The 22103-nt window shown below is 32.2% G+C and overlaps 1 protein-coding gene and 1 long non-coding RNA gene across 9 annotated transcripts; both read left to right on the forward strand.

The window, feature by feature from the left end:
• Window positions 1-2131: 2131 nt before the first annotated feature.
• Window positions 2132-13617, forward strand: LOC100256559 (uncharacterized). 8 transcript variants are annotated; one of them, XM_019222768.2, is made up of 9 exons: window positions 2146-2245; window positions 2382-2686; window positions 3746-3868; window positions 5526-5818; window positions 6489-6983; window positions 7302-7451; window positions 8259-8303; window positions 9182-9624; window positions 10985-11826. In XM_019222768.2, the coding sequence occupies exons 2-9, from the start codon at window positions 2523-2525 to the stop codon at window positions 11597-11599; spliced, it is 2328 nt and encodes a 775-aa protein (XP_019078313.1). In that variant the 5' UTR covers window positions 2146-2245; window positions 2382-2522; the 3' UTR covers window positions 11600-11826. The 8 variants fall into 8 exon arrangements, with proteins under 8 accessions (XP_010655715.1, XP_010655719.1, XP_059596129.1 ...); XM_010657417.3 differs by lacking the exon at window positions 10985-11826 and adding an exon at window positions 13533-13617 and having other exon boundaries at window positions 2144-2686; XM_059740146.1 differs by having other exon boundaries at window positions 2144-2686.
• A 1-nt stretch (window position 13618) lies between these two features.
• Window positions 13619-14907, forward strand: LOC132254457 (uncharacterized). Its single transcript, XR_009466750.1, has 2 exons — window positions 13619-14605; window positions 14695-14907. It is a non-coding gene; the product is annotated as an uncharacterized LOC132254457 (long non-coding RNA).
• The last annotated feature ends 7196 nt before the right edge of the window (window positions 14908-22103 follow it).

Consider the following 22103-nt stretch of genomic DNA (forward strand, 5'->3'; position numbering starts at 1 on the left):
ATTTTTATGAACTTCACATTTCTACCATTCTTTCTGGCATATTCCTTCACGACATCTCTAAACTCAGTTGCACATGTGAAGCGTAGCCCCACACTAAACTCAAGATTTGTCATGTCTGTATCACCCACAAATTAAGGGTACCGAGGCTTATCTCTATTAATTTCTTCCTCACTATCGCTGCTTAAATTCCTTATATCATCATCACAAATGTTTTTCTCATCCTCCACATCATTCATTGTTATGTATTCCTCTTCAACTCTCTTCCATTTATCTTATTTGCCTCTTACCCCAACCCACTCTTCATTAGCATCTACATAATTATCATACAAATCATCATCATCTCTAATTGGATATCCATCATCAATAAAGTCACCGTCTCCATATGAATCTCTCTCAACTTCTTCATAATTTGATCCACATTTATCTTCATATTGAGGTGTTTAATCAACATTAAGTTCTAGTTCTATATTGGTCGTACAATCGTCACCTTCACACACACTTTCACCAAGCTAATTGCAAACATTTGAAGACACAATCTCACTTTGAGGAATATGTAAAACCTCTCTATGCTTGACAAACACTCCTACTTCCTTATCCTTTGACAATGAGCTGCACATTTCTAAGACATTTTCATCTGTTAAGCACCATATTAATTCTCCATTAGTCTTAGCATAATAATACCCCATGCAATCTTTATATCCTAATTGAAACAACATCTGATCTAGCTCAATCAAATTCATCAAATCTTTGTCAAAATTATCAACATAATCCACTTTCTCACCCACATAATCACTCATTTTTGGTACAGGTTCAGTATTGCCCCTAAACTTCCCTCCCTAATGTAGTTTGATAGTAAAATAGTCTGAATGACAATTTGCAAACATAACCCAACATAATTCATATTACATAAATTGATGAATGTAAGGTTGAAAATGAAAAAAATAAAAAATAAAAAATGTAATACCAAACTGGAGATAAACACATTTGAAAATAAAAATTCATAGCTATGAAAAGGAAACCCTAAACATCTTAAATTTATTTTTCCCAAATTTTGTTAGTTATCAAAACAAAACCCTAACCTTAAACACTCAAAATTTCATCAGTTATTTTCTTAGCCATTAAAAAATAAAAAAATTGAAGCAAAACATTAGAAGAAAAATGAAATTTACTGTTAAAATCCATTTCAATCGAACTCTTAGCCCTTCAATGTCTGCATTAAGTCCTAAGAGCTATTTGGGGCTTTTTGGATTTTGATGGGTTAGAGATTCAAACAAAGACGAAGCCTAAGAGCTATTTGGGGCTTTTTTGAGGTTAGGATTTTCCAGATCTACCCTTCATTAGTCAGTCACATGCACAACACGTGACATTTTCGTCCACTAAAATTAACACCGTCCAACGATCAAGGTAAAGTGTTGCAATTTAAGAAGTAAGGGGTGCAATGTGTTCAATTTTAAACCTAAAGGGGCAATGTATAAAAACACGGAATAGGTTGATGGAACAAAGTGTATTAAACCCTAAAATTTATCATAAATCATCAAATTGACATATTTATCCTCATAAATTATAATTACGGTAAAAGATGTCGAGTAACAATGGAGATTGTGGAATAGAAAAAAATATTGTGGAGGTAATTAGAGCAAATATAGATAAAAAGGTAAAATAAAAATATGACTTAAAAATAAGTTAATTGTTTTTACTGATTATTTAATGTTATTTTTTATTTTAAGTCATATCATTAAGTTATTTTATTAAATATACTTCATTTACTTAATAACTTAAATTAGGTTATTAATACACTTTATGTTATTAAGTTGATTTATTAAACACTCACTATGTTTTTTACTTATTAACCGTTAACTCTCTCATGAAATATTAAAAAATAACACATTCTCTAAGGGTATGTTTGATTCCGAAAAATACTTAGAAAAGAAAAAAATATTAAGGAAAGTAGTTTTCTTGTGTTTGATTTCATCGTGAAAAAAATACTAAAAAAATTCAAATATAATTAAAATTTATCAAAAATTTATATATTTTTATATTATTTAATTTTTATATAGTTGAGAGAATTAAGGAAAATTAATTTTAAGAAACATAAAAAATAATTTATTGAATTTAAACTTAATTTTTATTCTCTTCCTTTTTTTTTTCTTCTTCTATTTTTCCTCCCTATTTTCTTTTTATTCTTAGAAATTCTTCATTCAAAGCCATTTGCATAATGTCCTTTTTCTTGAACACTCACGTTCTGGTAATTGTTCTTGATTTGATCGCCTTCATATGCTAAAGGTTAAGGGATTTTTAAATGTTGTCCATGGTGATGAGATCTAGGAATATTTTTCTTTTTCAACTTTCTCCAGGTCTTTGAATATATTTTCTTTTTGAAGGGCACCTATGTGTTTTGTTTGTGAATATTCCTAAGCATGCCGATAAGATCTAAGATTGTCTCCTTTAGAGTTCACGATGTCCCTTTGTCTTCAGCAAATTGGTTTATGTACGAGATTTCTAGGAAATTTCTGCTGTAGACGATGAGACGCAACATAGATAAGGGGCTCCTGGTGGTTGTAGCTGCAACCACCACTGCTCATTTCATCAAGTTGTGGCAGTGGAATGGCAGAGAAATTGGGTGCTGCTGGATTCATTATCTGCTCCAAATGGCCAAGAATGTTGATTTTGTCACCCCTTCACAAGGGTGAGTTCACCCACTATGGCATTGAAACTAGATTGATTGTAAATTCAATTTTGTATTTTAATATATGACTAGTATGAAAATTATGGAAGTTTTCTTTTACACTTTTACTATTACCCTTTTTAAGATTTTTTTTTTTTTTCAATTCGATGTAAATGTAAAAAAAAACTACTATAAGGTGTTTGGTAAAACTTAATACTTATTACTTAATAATTTAAATTGACTTTAAGTTAAATTATACTAAGTTATTGACTTGAAACTTATTACTTAATTTTTACTTTAAGTATTAAAGTTATTTAATAAAATTAACTTAAAATTTATTATAAATCATTAAATTGACATATTTATTATCATAAGCTATAACTAAGGTAAAGGAGGTTGAGTAACAATGGAGGTCATGGAGTAGCAAAAATATCATGGAGGTAATTAGGACAAATACGAATAAAAAGATAAAATGAAAATATGGACTTAACAATAAGTTAATTGTTTTTACTTATTACTTAATACTATTTTTTATTTTTAGTCATATCATTAAGATATTTTATCAAATATACTTAATTTACTTAATAACTTGAATTAATTTATTAAGTCGGTTAACCAAACACCTGCAATGTTTTCTACTTATTACTGCTTATTAGTGGTTAACTCTCTCATGAAGCATTAAATGAGACATTCTCTAAATATATTCTTAGAAATTCTTCATTCAAAGCCAATTTGCATAATGTCCTTTTTCTTAAACACTCATGTTCTGGTAATTGTTCTTGATTTGATCGCCTTCATATACTAAAGGTGAAGGGATTTTTAAATGTTTCCATGGTGATGAGATCTAGGAATATTGTCTTTTTCAACTTTCTCCAGGTCTTTGAATATATTTTCTATTTGAAGGGCACATATGTGTTTTGTTTGAGTATTCCTAAGCATGGAGATGAGATCTAGGATTGTTTCCTTTAGAGTTTATGAAGTCCCTTTGTCTTCAACAAATTGGTTTGTGTGAGATTTCTAGGAAATTTCTGCTACAGACAATGAAACACAAGATAGATAATGGACTTCTGGTGGTTGTAGCTGCAACCACCATTGCCCATTTCATCAAGTTGTGGCAGTGGAATGGCAGAGAAATTGGGTTCTGCTGGATTCATTATCTGCTCCAAATAGCCAGGAATTTTTATTTTGTCACATTTCACAAGGGTGAGTTCCCCCACTGTGGCATTGAAACTAGATTGATTGATATATGGTTTTTCTTTTTCATTTTCATTTTATTTTTGTATTTTTTTTGTTAGTTATATAGTTCATTTCATAATTTTGTTTCATTCATTGTGATTTTGGACTTTACATGCTTTAATTATGATTTTCATTGTCTATGAATACGGTTCTCCGCAAATCAACCTGGAATGATACAAGTAATTATTGATGAGTTAGACATAGAGTAGACTTATATGAAAATCGAAAATATGATTAATTTGGGAATGAATTTTAATTGAATATCATATAATAGGGAAAAGGAAACTGATTGTGAAAAAGTAAAAAAAATAAAACTTTATATAGGAGTGCTCAAGCACCACAAATGCTCAAGCTGTCCTAAAGACGTTCAAGTGCTGTTAAGGGCTGCTTAAGTGCCTAGAGCGCTTGAGCACCCTTGAGAGGCACTCAAGTGTTTGAAGCTTAGATAATAAAACATTTTTTAAGAAAATTACCATTTCTAACTTCTATCCATGTGTATATATATGTGTGTGCCTTATATTATGTGGTTTTTTAAGCATCTTAAGCATTAGGTCATCATCCTTTGCGTTTAACCGGACAATCTCAAAAGATCTTTGGTTCATGAGTTTGTGGTAAAGGATTACATCCTGCTAAGGTGTTTGGGAATCCACTAAGGAGCATAGAGGTATTGCATCGTAGATGTGAGAGTAGGTATAGGTATTAACAGTGTCAATTACGAAGTCTGTGTACCTATTTCTTCAAACTTAGTGGCGTATAGCTTTACAATATCTGATGATCCTGTGTTTTTTATATCCACAAAGTCTCTGGGAGACTTTGTAAGTTGTTTTCCAGTAAAGCACTTGTGTATTTGTGCGGTTGAACTTCTTGGATTAATTAATAACTAACAACTTAATAAAAGAATTCATAAAAAAATTAAAATGTGATTTTTTGGGCTAAATTAAAAAGGACTACCTATTCACACCTATCTAGGTAGTTCAACGGTACAGGATCTCAAACTTTCATTTTCCTCATCAGAGATTTTAGCATGATGAAACACAATGTGAAATGTGAAATCCCTTTTGGAAAACTAAGTTGAAAACTCTTTTAATGGGCATACTCAGAAGTACTCTTCTTCAAACTAGGATTAACAAAAAGGAGGATTTGGGATGGGCAGCCCCTATTCGAATGTCCCCAATGGAAGCAGAACCCATCCCAACCAACTTTTAGCATGGCAATGTTAGAAAATTAATAACATGATATGGGGCCACGAGGGATGGGAATGGGACAAAAGAAAAGAAAGAGTGAGATGACACACCACATGAAAACTAGAATTCATCCATAAGAAAACTTAGATCTTATTTAACTCCAAAAAAGATAAGCAAATAAAAATTCAAAATTCTTGGAGTTTTTAGTTAAGAAAATGATAAGGTATGAAAAAAAAAACACATTAATACGTTAAGAGTAAGAAACAACAAGGAGTATATTAAACGAAGCAGGGTGTTAACCAACTAATCAATTAGTTAAAACCATAATGGATCAAGTTATCATATGTTACTTTCATGCAAAAAGGTTTTACAGAGCACTTTTACTAATGTTGCCTCTATTTTGTTTGTGTGCATGTTTGCTTCACTCTTTGAGGAAACAGGACAATGTGTTCCATGGTCAAAACTATGCCCTCATTCCGTTCATGCTTTCCAGAGGCAAGATCTACAGATTGTAGCCCTTTACCGCATATAAGTCATGCAGCACAACCACTGCCATCACTACCAGAAGCTGCCTCAAGTAACCAGCACTTTACATTTCAACCTGATGTCGTAATAGACATTCCCACTGCATATGGATATTATATAAGTAATGTACCAAATGAACGTCCTGGTGTTAGTAACCAAGGCCGGGATGAATATGGAAGTTCACCTCTTGCTGCTGCTGTGCATTCAGGTTAATTTCTAGTACATTCTTGAAATTTTTTGAATGATCTTTACTCCAATTTAAGCTTATGAAAATCCCTTTTGGGCATTTGGTACCATTGTTCTTTTGAATGTGGAAGCATGCATGTTTGTTTATGCAAATGGTTCTAGTTTTTTTGTGGAGCAGGATACTTGTTTACTTTCTGATCACCAATTGGACATATTGGAAAGATTGGTTGTCCTTCTTTGTCTTTGCCATTCAATATAAAAATGTTCTTTGTTTAAAAGATGGTGACTTTCTCTGCAGTAAGAATAGTCTCGAAATCTGCAGGTAGCTTTAGAAAAGCCTATGTCTGGGGTAAAATTGTGCCTCTCTTTTTCTTCATAGCCAGTGGCTGCACTTTTCTGATCTGTTGCAAGCTTAAGGCTCTTGAATCTCAAATGATGAGATGAATTGTAAGAGATTGTCTTCTATGCTTGAAATGTTTGGATTTTCCATATGCTTTTGGTAACCCTCCTCTTATTCTTTTATGTATCTCCAAGCTGCTGTCTGTGGCCTCATTTTGCATGTTTAATCTGTTTGAGCTTTTAAGTCCTCTGTATATCAACTGTCAAGTGGTTGTCCTTTTACCATTGGGAATCATCAGCATTTCTTTCAGGTTTAACATCCCAGCTGGGCCCTGATGTTTGAATTATGGCAGGGGAAGTTAGCAGTGGTTTCAGGACTTATGCTCCTCTGTATCTTGCTGCACTCAGTGGTGACTGGGATGTTGCCGAGAGAATCTTTGAGTCAGATCATCAGGCTGTGAGAGCAAGGATCACAAGGGCTCAAGAGACACCTCTTCACATTGCAGCTGGGGCTAGACACCTAACCTTTGTTGAGAACTTAGTAAGGATGATGACCCCAGCTGACCTGGCACTACGGAACAAAGTTGGAAACACAGCCCTATGTTTCGCTGCTGTATCTGGTGTGACAAAAATTGCAGAAGTGATGGTAAACAAGAATAACAGATTGCCACTGATCCGAGGTAGTGAAGGAGCAACACCTCTCCATATGGCTACTTTGTTGGGCCACAGAGAGATGGTTTGGTATCTTTATAATAAGACAGATAGCAACCGTCTAACAGATAGCAACCGTCTAACAGATGAAGATCATCATGGGCTTCTTATTGCGGCTATCACTTCTGATCTATTTGGCAAGTATCAATTTTCCGTTTATCTATGAACCATTTAGATAGGCATTTACATTCAATATTTTGTATGAATAGAATCATTAGAATATGAATGCTGTTTGTGATACTTCCTACTGAGAGGATGTAAATGGCTTCAAACTTTTGTCATTCCCTATTTTTTTTTTCTGACATTACTTATATTGATCTTGGTAACTAGTTTCATACTTCAAAAATTTTGTGCATCATCATATTTAAGCACATAGAATTGTTGCTGCATTAAGCATCTCATGGGACTGGATGCATGATGATGATGATGGTTAATAATTGTTTACTAATATGCAGATGTAGCCTTGAAGATAGTTCAGAAACATCCTAAAATAGCTACAGCTCGAGGGAGAAATGGAGAGACTGCTCTTCATATACTGGCCCGGAAGCCTTCAGCATATCAGAGTGGAAGTCAGCTAGGATTTCTGCAGAGATGCATTTATGCATGTTAGTATATTCATTTTTCGTTTCTGATCACCATCCTACAGTTTCCCAATTAGTTAATAATGTACCAATTTTTTTTTCCATGAACAAGAGGTTAAACTCAGATGCTCGACAATCTTATCCTCTTGATTCCAAGGTATTTCTTTTCTTTAATTATTAAGGATAAGCACAAAGAATCTTTCTTATGACCATGACATGTCCCAACAATATGTGACAAGGCATGGCCACAGGCTTGATGCATGCCATGACTCTTGACACGGCGCATGCTAAGCAACTGGAAGACCTTCATGACTTCATAAATACTTTGTTATAAGTATAGGTGGACAAAATTGAATCTGAACATAAAATCTAAATACTTAAAGTATGTCAAATGTTATTTAGTCACAAGGTGGACTGGCATTGAGAAATTAGCACCTTGAACTGATGTTCTCCTTATCTGAGCCAGCTTGTTTTTCTGCCCTTAGGATTCATATGCAGGACTGCCCTGCTGTTCTTATTTTTTAATAACTAGACACGGGCACCGACAAGTATAACATGTATAAAAGGACTGTCAACGTGTATTCTTTTGAATTTTTATACTTCTATTTTAATTCTTGAAAACTTGCAGATGCGTTCTCAAATGACTTAAAACTGCATAGCTTCCATTCATCATTATGAAATGAAGTGAAACAGCACATTACAAAATGGATTGTTCTTTTTCTTTCCTGAAAGACCTCATGTTTGTTATATATCTAAATGTTGCATAATCTGTTGAGTAATGATTTGTGACTTCTTTTTTTATTTTATATTGCTTCATTTTTTTTCTTGAAGGTCTTCATGTGGAATTGTCAGGCAACTCTTCTGTGATCCATAAAGGTGCTCTCCCTCACTCTCTCTCTCTCTCTCTCTCTCTCTGTGAGAAATCTATGCTATTAAAAGCTAAAGTGCAAATACCTTAGTTGTGCATGATTCTAATTGTGGGTCCTTCATATGATAAAGGTTGTAAGACTTTATTTGGATCATAGAAAGTTTGAGGGAAAAGTTGTAAGAAAAGGAAAAAAATAAGGGTGAAGGAAAGTCAACTTTATTTTCTTATCTTTCTTCAATTCATTCTTTTTATACAGAAAATGAAGAATTTAATTATTTTTCTTCATATTTTCCATGGAAAGTCAACAAAGAGAAATGAGATTATGTCCTTTTTTCTTCGTTCTTTATACCTTCTGAGATTCAGATGGAAGTAAATTTGGTAATAGAGGAAACTTAGTCATCTTTTGTCTTTTTTTACTTGTGATTGTATTACGTGTTGAATTACAATTTTTTCCAAGTTTGACAAGTACATGAGTGCATTTGTATTATGTTTTTGAGTTTCTACTACATTTAACATACTAAGATGTCTTTTAGTATCTCCTACAATTTTGTCTAAAATTGCCATATTTATAGCTAATTACCAAAATTATTATTAGAGAAAGACAGTTACTTAAGCAGCTTCATGCCTTAAGAGGGGTAAGACACCAACCAGTTTCCTCATTAAAGATAGCATAGATAGGTAGCATCTGATTTTTGTTATTATTATTATTAATTGTATAACAATTAAAAAGAAGAAAGCCAACTCTGCAACAGGACAATGTGAAGCAGTTCTGGATGGTCCATTGTCACAAACCAGCTTTAACTCACTTTTTCATTGTATGATCTTTCAAAGTCTGCTAAATTATTATGGTGGTGTATGAATTATTTTTGCTTCATACAACATGCAGTTCCCTTCATCAAGGTAGTTTATGACCAAAAATTGATGCATATTCAAGCCCTTGAGCTGGTGAAGTGCCTCTGGAGTGAAGTTCTTTTAATGAATGAGTTACAGGTTGGAGAACTGATTAGAACACCTTCACGGTTATTATTTACTGCTGCAGAATTGGGAATCGTAGAGTTCTTAATTGAGCTTATTCATGCATATCCTGATCTTATTTGGAAAGTTGATACACAAAGTCGGAGCATATTTCATATTGCAGTTGTGCATCGACAAGAAAAGGTTTTCAATCTCATACATGAAATAGGAGCACTCAAAGATTTGATAGCATCTTATAGAGATGAAAACAATAATAATATGCTTCATTTGGCTGGAAAACTTGCACCATCAGATCGACTCAAAACTGACTCTGGTGCAGCATTGCAGTTGCGGCGAGAATTACATTGGTTTAAGGTAAATAGTTTGTCTCTGTTTCTTTTTGTTTCTGATATTTGGCACTATAGATGGTCAAGACCACTAGATTTTTTTGTCTAGAGAAATTTCTCATATATTTGATAAGAAACAAACTAATTCATTAATATGAATATTTTGTACCAATGAAGAAGGAGAAACCCTTGGAAAATATATGAAAGCTGATCAAAAGAATAAAGAGAGTGAACTTCTTGAGTAGGAACAATAGGATAACTATGCAACTTAAGAATATGATACGAACTTTTGCAAGTTATAGCCACTCTACACTCCACAAGAGGGTGAAAAATCCCTGACAAAAGAAGCCTAATTCTTGGTACCTTTTTTACCTAAATGATCAGCGACATGATTAGTTAAACTAACAGAGCAAGAATATGAACCGTCCAAATTGCTAAATTTGGCAATGCCATCCATCATACCTCTAAGGCCTATCTCAAATTTAGTCACTCAAGATATCAAAATAGCATAACCTCTTCCATTCATAAGTTAGAAAGACAAAGCCTTGCTAGTAGCAAACCTTCTAAAAGAGCCAAAATCTTTTCCTCAATGATGAGCCAACATTATACCACTATGGCGTCTGATTGCACCTCAATCCCATCTGACCTGGGTTATCCATAGCACATCCATCAAAATTTAACTTAAATGAACCCATAGGGGGCAGAATCTATATAGAGGGAGAAAATTCCAATCTAAGTATGTTGACCTACGTACTGGGTTCCAGTCAAGTTGTAGAACATGAAGAAGAGTACCCTCGAGAGGTATAGAAGTAGATGCCTAGAAAGAAGAAAAATAAATCATACCCCATATTGTCACCGAATTCCTCCACTTTTCCTAAAAAAATCTTTTATCTCTTTTCCACCAAACTACTTGAATCATTGTGAGACAAATAATATGCCAAAGTAATCCACCCTTGATTGTACTCCCAAACCCCTCACAAAATAGTCATCTTGTCACTCGCATAGTTTGGATAACCTATGTTACGACCCCAAATTCACTGGACAATTACTTCTTGTTGCCATAAAAGTCCTTTTTATATAAACAAGTGCTGAGGAAAACATATGAACTATTCATATTCTACAAGAGAAACAAGCATGAGACTATTTCATCTTTGTATTCTGCTAGATCCACCTACTCCAGTGTTTTCCTTCATGTGTGCATCACTAGTTTTCTCAAGGTGGGGAACAGATGTGACAAAAATGGAATGGCATTTAAATCCATCCATATTGCGTTTATCCTATTTCAGCATTCTGAAATGCCTAATGAGAAAAATTATATTATTTTCATTATAAATCTTGTATGTTATTTTAAATTTGGTTTAAGTCTATGCTTCTTCTTTAACATGTAGGAAGTGGAAAAAATTGTCCAACCATTGTATAGGGAAATAAGAAACTCTGAAGGAAAAACTCCTCAGACTCTATTCATGGAGGAGCACAAGGTATTAGTACGAGAAGGGGAAAAATGGATGAAAGACACTGCAGCATCCTGCATGCTCGTTGCAACACTCATTGCGACTGTAATGTTTGCTGCTTTTTTCACAGTTCCAGGCGGCGACAATGGTAACACTGGCATTCCTATCTTTCTAAAAAGAAGGTCTTTCACAGTTTTTGCCGTATCGGATGCCCTGTCATTTGTATCCTCAGCCGCTTCAATACTGATGTTTCTCTCCATCCTTACTTCACGCTATGCTGAAGAAGATTTCCTCCACTCACTACCTAATAGGTTGACAATTGGGCTTGGGACTTTATTCATCTCTGTAGCAACCATGATGATAGCATTTTGTGCTACCCTTTTTCTTGTTTTGGGCCATGGACTTCATCAGGCAAAAATTCCAATTGCTTTGGTTGCTTGCATTCCTGTCAGCCTGTTTGCTTTACTACAATTTCCCCTATTTGCAGATATGGTCAGTTGCACCTATGGCTCTAGAATGTTTTTCGGTCCAAGTAGACATTTGTTGCACTAGATTGGAATAACACGAGTTCTTGATTGTAAACTGTATGATATTTGAACTTTATGACCAGGGCCATGGAGGAATAATATATGTATTATTATTCCCAATTATCATAATCTTTGTCTAAGCCTCAAGCAATGGGCCTCATAGGCTTGTTCATGTACAATCTAAAGTGGGAATTACTTCAAATTGCCCCCTGAAATAATATCAGATAGCCAGATCTATGACTTTCTGTTCAAGTTAAAAGATTGAAGGTGGAAATGGATTCTTTCAGCCTGTAGCTTCTGTAGAGTGCTGCTTGAAAGCTCAGATCATGATTCTTAGATATGCTTAGTAGTTGGCAGTACTTGTATTTAACAGAAGGCTTGAATTTGTGCAACTTGTTGGACCAGTTTCTCTTGTTCAACTGTGGTAAAAAGGAAATCTGATGAAAATTCAATAGACATTTATATGTTTGGAAACTCCTTATTTTCTCTTCAAAAAAGGGTCAATGGTTCAAGTTAGTATCTTACTTCTCTTCCCTTTCTCCTTCTTTATCCTTTCCCTCACAGCTTCTAAGAATCAAACATAATATAAAGATTGCTAGAAAAGGAAATCGAGGATAAAAAGGAAAAAGTGATAAATTGAGAAGTGCTCATAGTGAATATTTAATATTTGGTATCTTCATCATAGAGTGAAGAAGTTCAATAACATGATGCATATAGAACTTTTTAGAAACCCTTAAGTAGGACATGTTGTACATTAGGATTTTGTGGAGTCGTTAAATGAAGCCATACCGGTTGAATTCTTCAATTCCACTGCAGTTGGGCACATAATCGATGGCATTATATAGTCCCCAAGTGCTTTTTGAGGTGAGTTTATGTGCATAGAAAGGAAATGCTATTATTGCAGACTTCTTGGCTGCTATCCTTGCATATATAGGCATGTTCAGTATGGGGGAGAAACTAGTATTTTTGTGTTGGAAGGTGTCTCAAATTTCTAATTGGACTACATTTCTTTTTGTAAAAGGAATATTATATAGAATATTTCTTAAGTTTATGTGTGATTGTAATTAGATTCCTTATAAATATTCTAGGTCATGAGGAGAAAAAGTTATGAGAAAGAGCTGAGTTTGTGAGGACTATATCTGATGGATGAAGATGTGAGGAAGAGTGAGAGATACCTAGTGGAATAAGATGGCTCACTAGGGTGTGGATGTGAGGAAGAGTGAAAGATACCTGGTGGAGTAAAAGGGTTCGTGGTTTAGGATGGAGATACAAAGAGTGAGGAAGAGAAGCAAGTTTTGGAACCCAATAATTGAATTTATTTTTATCTTTGGTAATATTCTCTCTCATCCATAAAGGTAGGCATGATTGGTGACGTCAAAATCTCGTGTACCTTTATATGTGGATTGCTTAATTTTTTGTGTTCTTCCATTAATATGCTTATATTGAAACTTCTGCATACACAGCATTTTGCAGCCCACTTTCCTTCTGTTGTTGCATCTATAATGTATGCTGGGGTGATTTCTCCTATGATGAGCCCTTGTCAGTACTAATAGTTAAGTTTGATGTTTAATCCACACTTGGCCTTTACTTTTTGCCTCTACTGTTTGAAGTAGTTCTATTATGCCCTCTTAAATAGAGCCCTTCGATTTCCAAATGGAAATAGATTGTTTTTCTGTTTCTTTTTTATTAGATATCCTGTCTTAGCAATAGGGTGGTTTTTTTTTTTTTGGTTAAATGATAAGTTCTCCCAATCAACTTATTTCATTTGCTTTTTCGGAGATATTTTGGCATGTTAATGCAAGTCTTTTTCCTCTTTCTTACCTTATACATACCTTATACAAACTGTTGGATAATGTTCCCTCTGTTTGTTGAAGAATCAATCAGGTAAAGTCATTCAGTTAATTTGCAAATAATTTTTGTACTCAAATTAATTATTGCCTCCCACATTTCCCCTCCAGGGTCCAGCTCACAACCAGCTAGCAAAAGAGGTATGTTAGAGAGAAATGATACTGGGAGTCCACTTATGCATTAAATAAATATATATCAAAGCAGAGGGCCCCTCAAGAATCTTTTATAAGTTGGAGGGCTGAGAAAGCATCCAAAGAATAAGGCTTTTTCCTTTTCTTTTTAACACATTTGGTCGCAGTGGGAATCATTCATTGACTAGACTAATGCTAATGCTAGCTGCTGCTGCTTCAAACTCAAAGCAACAGAAGTTCTACAAAGTCTCAATCTGATCTAATACCGAAGGTTTGGAATCTCACCTGCCTCCTTTCTTTTATCAAATTCCAAGTGTTTTTTCTTCAGATTTGTTCTAAATTCCAAGAAAATCTTAGAAATTTCAACAAGAAATGATCCAGTGTCGAGAAAGGGTATTTTTGAGATAAGATTGATTAGAGTAAGGAGAAGTCATAGATCTTATTTACTACAAGCAGATGATAGTCGACTGGTTATTAGATGAAGACGGTGACCTTGGACTTGGTAAAATTTTTCTAGTTGGCCTGGGGGGCATTGGGAAACCAATATTTACCTGTGTCTGGTTCAACCTGGATCAAAGGAGCCATTGCTTGAAAAAAAAAATTTGCTTTTGTCGGATGATGTATGGAACAGTACAACTATCAACCGTTCATTGACATCAGATCCTTTTGAAATAGGAGCACAAGGAAGCAAAATCACACTTATTTGCAAGAGGTGATCAATTTTTTTTTAAATTTAAAAAAAATAAAATCATGAATTGAAATTGTAAGACTAAGAAGTCGTAAAATAGAAGTAGTTAGGAAAAGAACTGCAAAGATGTATGGATGGAGACATGTCAAATAGGAAGTTGTGGGAATTGCTGCTGCATAGCACTCTCTGCTTTGTTTTTGATGTATTGAAATTGGAAAGAAGAAATTAATTGCTTTCAAGGATGTATGGAAAGGATTCCTTTCGAATTAGGATGAAAGCCGGTGTTATAAAGTTGGATGGGATGCCTTCACAGCCTTGTTTCCAGTAGCCAGGAAGACATGGCACTTGACAATATTTCATGAAGGTAACTTCTCTTTTCTGTGATATTTAATATTTGATGCATAGGTTATATTCTGAAGCGCTGATCATTATACCTCTAAACTGAATTTGCAGACAAAAAAATGCAAGGGAAGATGCTTCTTACATGGAAAGATTTTAAAGAGTGGGACGCTGGTAATGAAAGAGGACCAAAGGATTGATGTTGTTTTGCTTAGTGATTGAGCTACAGTTATCTTCTGCCTTAGCTATTGCAGAAGGCCTTCTTTGAATTTCAAGGATATAATATATATGTACTCCACCAGGAATTCTGCAGCCTCACTTCTTCAAGTGAATGTATTAACTCATAAAGTGAAGTTTGATCATAATTAATCAAATCATGGAAGACGCAAATATTGTTTTTCCTAAAAAATTTCCCGAAGTTTCTAGACAATAAGACAGATATATTGACCATAGAAGTATGGGACTTGTTTAAGAGCATGACATGCATATTGAGCCCAAATCTTACAAGTTCTTTTAAAAAAATATGCAATTTGCATTTTTCCTATTTGTTTGTTGGATATGAATCCAAATTATGATCTCTCTCTCCAAATTTTGTTTGGCTCTCTATGTAAGGGATGGTGTTAAAGAACGTGATATGCATATTGAACTCAAATCCTACTAACTTAAGGTTTAAAGAAAACCCTTTCTGGTGTTAGAGGCGCATTGAGGTGAAAGTAAAGAAATATGTTAAATAAGAAAATGTTTGGTGATTTTTTTATATATATATAGAAAATGACTTTTTGAGAATTTGATTTAAAAATAAGATGTTTTTAAAAATATATTTTAATTATTATTTTTTGTGTGCTTTTAGATTTGTTTTAAAAAAGAATTATATAAAAATGAAAAATGATTGAAAATAAAATATTACAAATAAAAGTGAAATTTAAAAAATATTTAAAAACTCAAGAAATAGATTAAAAATAGTTCAAATAGATTTTTATTTTTAAAAGCATCATATAATTATTTTTTGAATTTATTCTCAAAATTATTTTTTACAAACTGTTTTCAAAATAGAAATAAAATGATAATTTTAAATAGTTCCTAAACTAAGACTAAGAACGCATTTGAGAGTGATTTTAAAAAATATTTTTAACATTTCTAACACTTGAATAATAAAAAATTTGTCGGTTTAACTCTAACTCCAAAGCACTATTCGAAACTTGGTTTTGATTAACCAATGTCAAAGATTGATGTTCTCCAAACCAAAAACAACTAAAAAGAACAAGTAGCTAATGGCACAGCAGCTTAGCCAAGCCCATTGCGACTCCATGGTGGTACTAAATGATCCAAAGGCCTAAGATACCTAACCTAACTACTATATGACTTATCCCAAGCTTAGCTGAATCAAAATGATGATATTTTATGAATTTAAAATTTTGAAAAAAAAACTTATTTAAAGAAAATATAAATTGATAAATGGTGATTAACCATGTAGAGATGGGTTCACTCCTAAATTCAAGGTCCAAAGTCTATCAATTTATAGGATATCTGAAAGGAACAATGAGTTATTACTTTTATAGTCAAATAAGAGTACATATATTAATAAATTTTTATTAAAAATTATAATGCAATCTTTTGTTTTATAATTTATTTCATTGGTTTTCTTTTTATACATTATTTAAAAGAAAATTACTATATTTAGTTATCCAATGTTTGAAGAGAAAATGGAAAAAAATTGGTGAATAAACTCCATTTAATTGGTTATCCATGGAAATTTTAAAAGAAATAAAATTAAATTATCAACAAATGCATTTTCCCAAAATTTTCTTATTTCCTTTTACGAAAACATCGAGGAAAATATTTTAAAATTTTTCATAATGTTTTCATTTTTTTTTTCTATCTCATTTTCATGTCATTCAAGCATATGAGAATAGTGTTTTTTTAAAATAAAAAAATTATCCCTTTTCTTAGTTTTTAGAGAACCCAAAATACCTTAAATAGTTTTTATTAAAGAAACAAAATATTACGATGAAGCAAATAAAATAGTTCACTATTTTTTATTGTTAACTATTTGTGAAATATTTGTAGGATAAAATTAAATTATATTTAATTATAAATTTGAATGTAATTCGTTTATTATTTGTAATCAAATTATATTAATTAAGTTGAAAAACATTATAACGACGTGCACCCAACCATATAGATATTGTATGTTTTGAATGTAAAGAATTCTCACAACTTTAAAACACGTCTTCATTGTTAAGAGGAGTTCAGAGCCAAATGGATAAACACCCATCACATAATCAAACAAACTCTCACACTAGAGTTAGAGATTGACTCCAACACTATTTACAACGCCTCACATCCAACCATGTAGATATTATTTGTTTTGAACCCAAAGGGCTCTCACAATTTTAAAACACATTTTCATCATTAAAATAAGCTTAGAACCAGATAGACAAATATCTCTCACAGTATCAAACAAATCCCCACACTAGAGTTAGAGATTGACTCTCATACCATTTGTAACAACCCACATCTAACCATGTAAATATTGTTCGCTTTGAACCTAAAGAGGTCCTCACGACTTTAAAACACGTTTTCAAAGTTAAGAGGAATTTATATTTACATAACATCAACAACTTTCTCCCTTATCTGTTGTGGGATATCACAAATATAATAATAAAAATTATGGATTTATGATAAGTATAATGAATCTTTTTTTTTAAAAAAATTAAAAGTGAACTTGTTTTAAAATAAAGTCTTTATTATATAATTAAAATTAGAATTATAAATAAAAAATTGTTTTACTAAATTTTATTCTTACCATTAAGATTTTAAAGTTATGAGAAAGTATTTAATAAATGTTTTGATCCCCATTCTTTCTATAGCATAAAATAATTACCAAATAAATTTTAAAATATTTATGTCCACTTTCGAAATAAATGATGATTAAAAAATAATTGTTACATTCATATATAATAAAAAATGATAATATTTTTTTATAATTTTAACAATAACATGTAAAATTATATTATTAAATAAATATATATTTTTATCTGATGCAATATTATGTAAAAATATTTTTTTTAAAATTTAAATGTAAGTTTAAATTTTTTAAAAATGAATCATTTTTAGATTTTAGTTATTTCTATTGAAGCCTTACGTCACCGGGGCCACCGCAGTTGCCAGATGGTCGCGCCTTTTCAACTGAAGATGATACCCGCTTCAATCAACCTGCAAAAGACGTCCGGACATGGGGTTCGGACACACCCTCCGATGGTTTTGTTAGTCTTCTTTCTGATATTTAGTCTATCCTCTTTTTTGGGGTAAGAAAGTTTACCTTCTTTCATTGTATGAAAGTCTTTTATAGTGTTAGAAGCTCTGTCCTCTTTAATGGTGGGAAGACTTTTTGGCTCGTCATGATGGTGCTGAGGTGGTAGCAGAGCCATCATTGTCCTGCAGGCGGCTGTCAGAAATTGTGGAAGGGCTGACTCGCCATCATCCCTGTCTTTTAGCTCTGTAGGTGACGGGGTGTACGCTGTGACAGGTTGCCTGAAATGACTCAGGAGAGTCCTGTCGAGCGTGCTTCTGACAATGTAGACAATGATGGTCTACGTTTCACGACCCAGGTTTTTGGTTAAGACACTAGCACTGGGTCCGGACAAGAGAGTGGACTCGTCCGGGTGACAAGTTTAGGGATGTCGTATGCCCCCCTGAGGTATTTCGGACAAAGAGTTGTCGTGCCACGTGTCCCATGGAGGAATGCTCTGTGGTGTCGCCACGTGTGCGTTTGGGGGTGGTCCCTACAATTTCTATTCTCAAATGATCAAATTAAATCCGGTCCTTAAACTTACGAAAATGTCAAACATTTTGGTCTTCCATTAATTCAATGCATATAATGTAATATTAATGTATTTTGTTACTTAATATTCGGTTTTATCAAAATACCACTTTAAAGTACATTAATGCAATTTAATGACATTATCCACCTATTTTATAATAGGGGAAATCATATAATCATACACCAATTAAAAGAATATGAGATTTTAGAACTTTACTTTTTCCTTTTAATTTTAGTGTAAAATGGGAAATAATACCATCCATTCATGCATTCCACTAGTGATTTCAAATTTGTTCCACAATTACCTTAAAAGTAAAAGATAAAATACACACCAATTTAATATCATCCGTTGACAAATACATGTGCCATTTATTTTTATTATTTCTTACTTACCACTTGTCATGTTCCCACCTTTTTGTTGTTTCATTTTTTTCTTCTTTTTTTTCTCTCTTGCCACCATAATCCATTATCGCCTATTATAATTTTTATTAATATGTTTTCTTTTTTTCCTTTATATTCTTTCTAATATGATCATGTATTTTCTCATAAAACTTCTTTAATTTTATTTTTTCTTTACTCTCTAATTTCTCCACATTTATTGATTTTAATTATTTTTTGACATATTAAACTTAAAATGATAGTATATAATAAATAGTTAATATAATAAATTAAATAAAAACAAAAATATATAATAGACAAAAATGAAAATATTATCCCACAAAGAATATACTTGATGATTTTAAATATTAATTATAATAATATATTTGATAAATTAAGGTTTAAATTTAAATTTTCTATTTTTTTATTTAGAAGTTTATGATATAAGATTTTTTTATATTAATACTAAACAAAAGATTTATTTATTTTGTAAATTCTATCACATGTAAAAGTAAAAATATATTTGTAATACTATTTTATTATTTACATTATTTTTCTTTTAATTTTCATTTTAAATTTATCATATCAAAATCACAATAAGTGATGGTGCTTTTATCATTTTTTTATGATTTTAATTTGGTTGTGGATCTAACTTTTTGTTTGGTTAAAATTTTTAATTTTTAATTTTTAATTAAAATAAAATATAAAAGAAAATATGTTTTTCATAAAAATAAAAAAAATGTATTTAACCTTTTATATTAATTTCATAAAAAAAATAGGTACATCCTTAAAAAAAATAAAAAATAAAAATAAAAAAAAAGGTAAATTCATGCTTAGGGGAACCAAAACCACTATCATACTTATCATGGTGTATATAGTCCTTTAGGACCCTCAATAAGTAATCGAAGGTCCTCGCCCACCCCAAAACGAACTTTACAATCCTAGGTATATCCATTCTTAGAATAACCAAGACCCATATCTCCATTCTCATGGTTCATATATTCCTTTGGGGACCCTCGAGAAGGAATTTGAGGTTGTTCCCCACCCTGGAACGAACATTGGAACCCAAGGTACATCCTAAAAATAATTCGGTACATCATTTACAAAATTTGGTACATCTTTCACAAAATTTGGCACATTTTTAAAATAATTTGGTACATTCAATCCATAAGCTACTAGGACCTCTATATTGTTACCCATGGTTCGTTTATTTCTTTAGTGATCTTTAAGAAGTAATTAAAGGTCGTTCCCTACTTTGAAACCCTAAGTACTTCTTTAAGGAAATTTGGTAAACCGTTAAGAAATTTTGGTACAATCAATCCTTAGGCTATCGAGACCCTTAACTATCTTCTCATGGTCCATATTATCCTTTGAGGACCCTCAGGTAGTGATTAGAGGTCATTTCCCACCTTGGAACAAACATTGGCACTCTTGGTACATCCTTTACAAAATTTGATACATCATTTACAAAATTTGGCACATCCTTCACAAAATTTGGTACATCCTTAAAAATATTTGGTTCATCCAATCCTTGAGCTACCAAAACTGCTATCTTATTACCCATGATTCGTTTATTCCTTTAGGGATCTTTGGGAAGTGTTTAGAGGTCGTTTCCTACTTTGAAACGGACTTTGGAACTTTAGGTACATCCATGAGAAAATTTGATATATCCAATCATTGAGCTAATAGGACACATATCTATCTTCCCATGGTCCATTTCTTCCTTTGGAAACCCTCGGGGAGTAATCGGAGGTCGTTCCCCACCTTGGAACGGACTTTGGCAATCTTGGTACATCATTTACAAAATTTGGTACATCCTTAAAAAAAGTTGGTACGTCCAATCCTTGAGCTACCGAGACACCTATCTTATTGCTCATGGTCCATTAATTCCTTTAGGGATCTTTGGAAAGTGATTGGAGGTCGTTCCCTACTCCAAAACAGACTTTGGAAACCTAGGTACATCTTTAAGAAAATTTGATATATCTAATAAGGATCTCGATAGCCCGATGATTAGATGTACCAAATTTTCTTAACGATGTACCAAATTTTCTTAAAGATGTACTTAGGGTTTCAGAGTAGTGAACGATCTCTAATTACTTCCTAAAGATCCCTAAAGAAATAAACTAACCATAGGTAATAATATAGAGGTCCTGATAGCTCATGGATTGAATGTACCAAATTGTTTTAAGGATGTGCCAAATTTTGTAAAGGATGTACCAAATTGTCTTTAAGATGTACCTTGAGTTCCAATGTTCATTTCAGGGTGGGGAACAACCTCCAATTTCTTCTCAAGGGTCCCCAAAGAAATATATGAACCATGAGAATTGAGAGAGGGGTCTTGGTTACTCTAAGAATGAATATACCTAGGATTGCAAAGTTTGTTTTGGGGTGGGCGAGGACCTCCAATTACTTATCGAGGGTCCCAAAGGAATATAACACCATGATAAGTATGATAGTGGTTCTGGTTCCCCTAGGCATGAATTAACCTTTTTTTTTTTAAGGATGTACCCAATGATGAAAATATCGGTAATCACAGATATATCGATACTTCGATTTTACGAATATATCAGATATATTAGAGATATATTGGCGGATATTTTGGAAAAAAATATCGGTAAGCTTAAAATTGTTAAAAACTCATGAAAATGTAAGGAAAACATCATAATAATATAATTAGAAGTATAATAGACATTTTAAAGTTATTTTATTGAAAATTTTGATATATGTATAACATGATTTATCATATTTGATAATAATATCGTATGCATCGATAAAAATATGAATTTTATAAGTGTACATTTATTATTAAATTACATATAATATTATCATATTTGATTATAATATGTCTAATTTTAAAATATATATTAATATTAAAATATGATCCATTTAATTCAATTGTATTAAACAATATAAAATAAATTATGATATATATATATATATATATATATATATATATATAATTTTTTAATATTTAATTAATTATTAATGATATTAAAAACATTATGAAGAAAATTATATAATTTTTATATTTTTGGTAATTAATTAAAAGAAAATTTTGTATTTAATTATAAAATAATTATAATTAATTTGCTCTTTAAAATATTCTTTTAATATTTTCTTTATATAATGACTTTAAGTATATATATGTTTGGTGCACTTTATATTATAAGGGTGAGTTAGTCCAGATGGCAAGTGAAGTGAACTTTAAACCTTTTGGTTTGGGGTTCAAATCCCCTCGGAAGCAATTTCAAGCAAAAGGGATGTACCTAATTTTTATGAAATTAATGTAAAATGTTAAATACAATTTTTTTTTTAATGAAAA

The sequence above is a fragment of the Vitis vinifera genome, chromosome 10 (assembly GCF_030704535.1).
Source record: "Vitis vinifera cultivar Pinot Noir 40024 chromosome 10, ASM3070453v1".
NCBI classification, from domain to species: Eukaryota; Viridiplantae; Streptophyta; class Magnoliopsida; order Vitales; family Vitaceae; genus Vitis; species Vitis vinifera.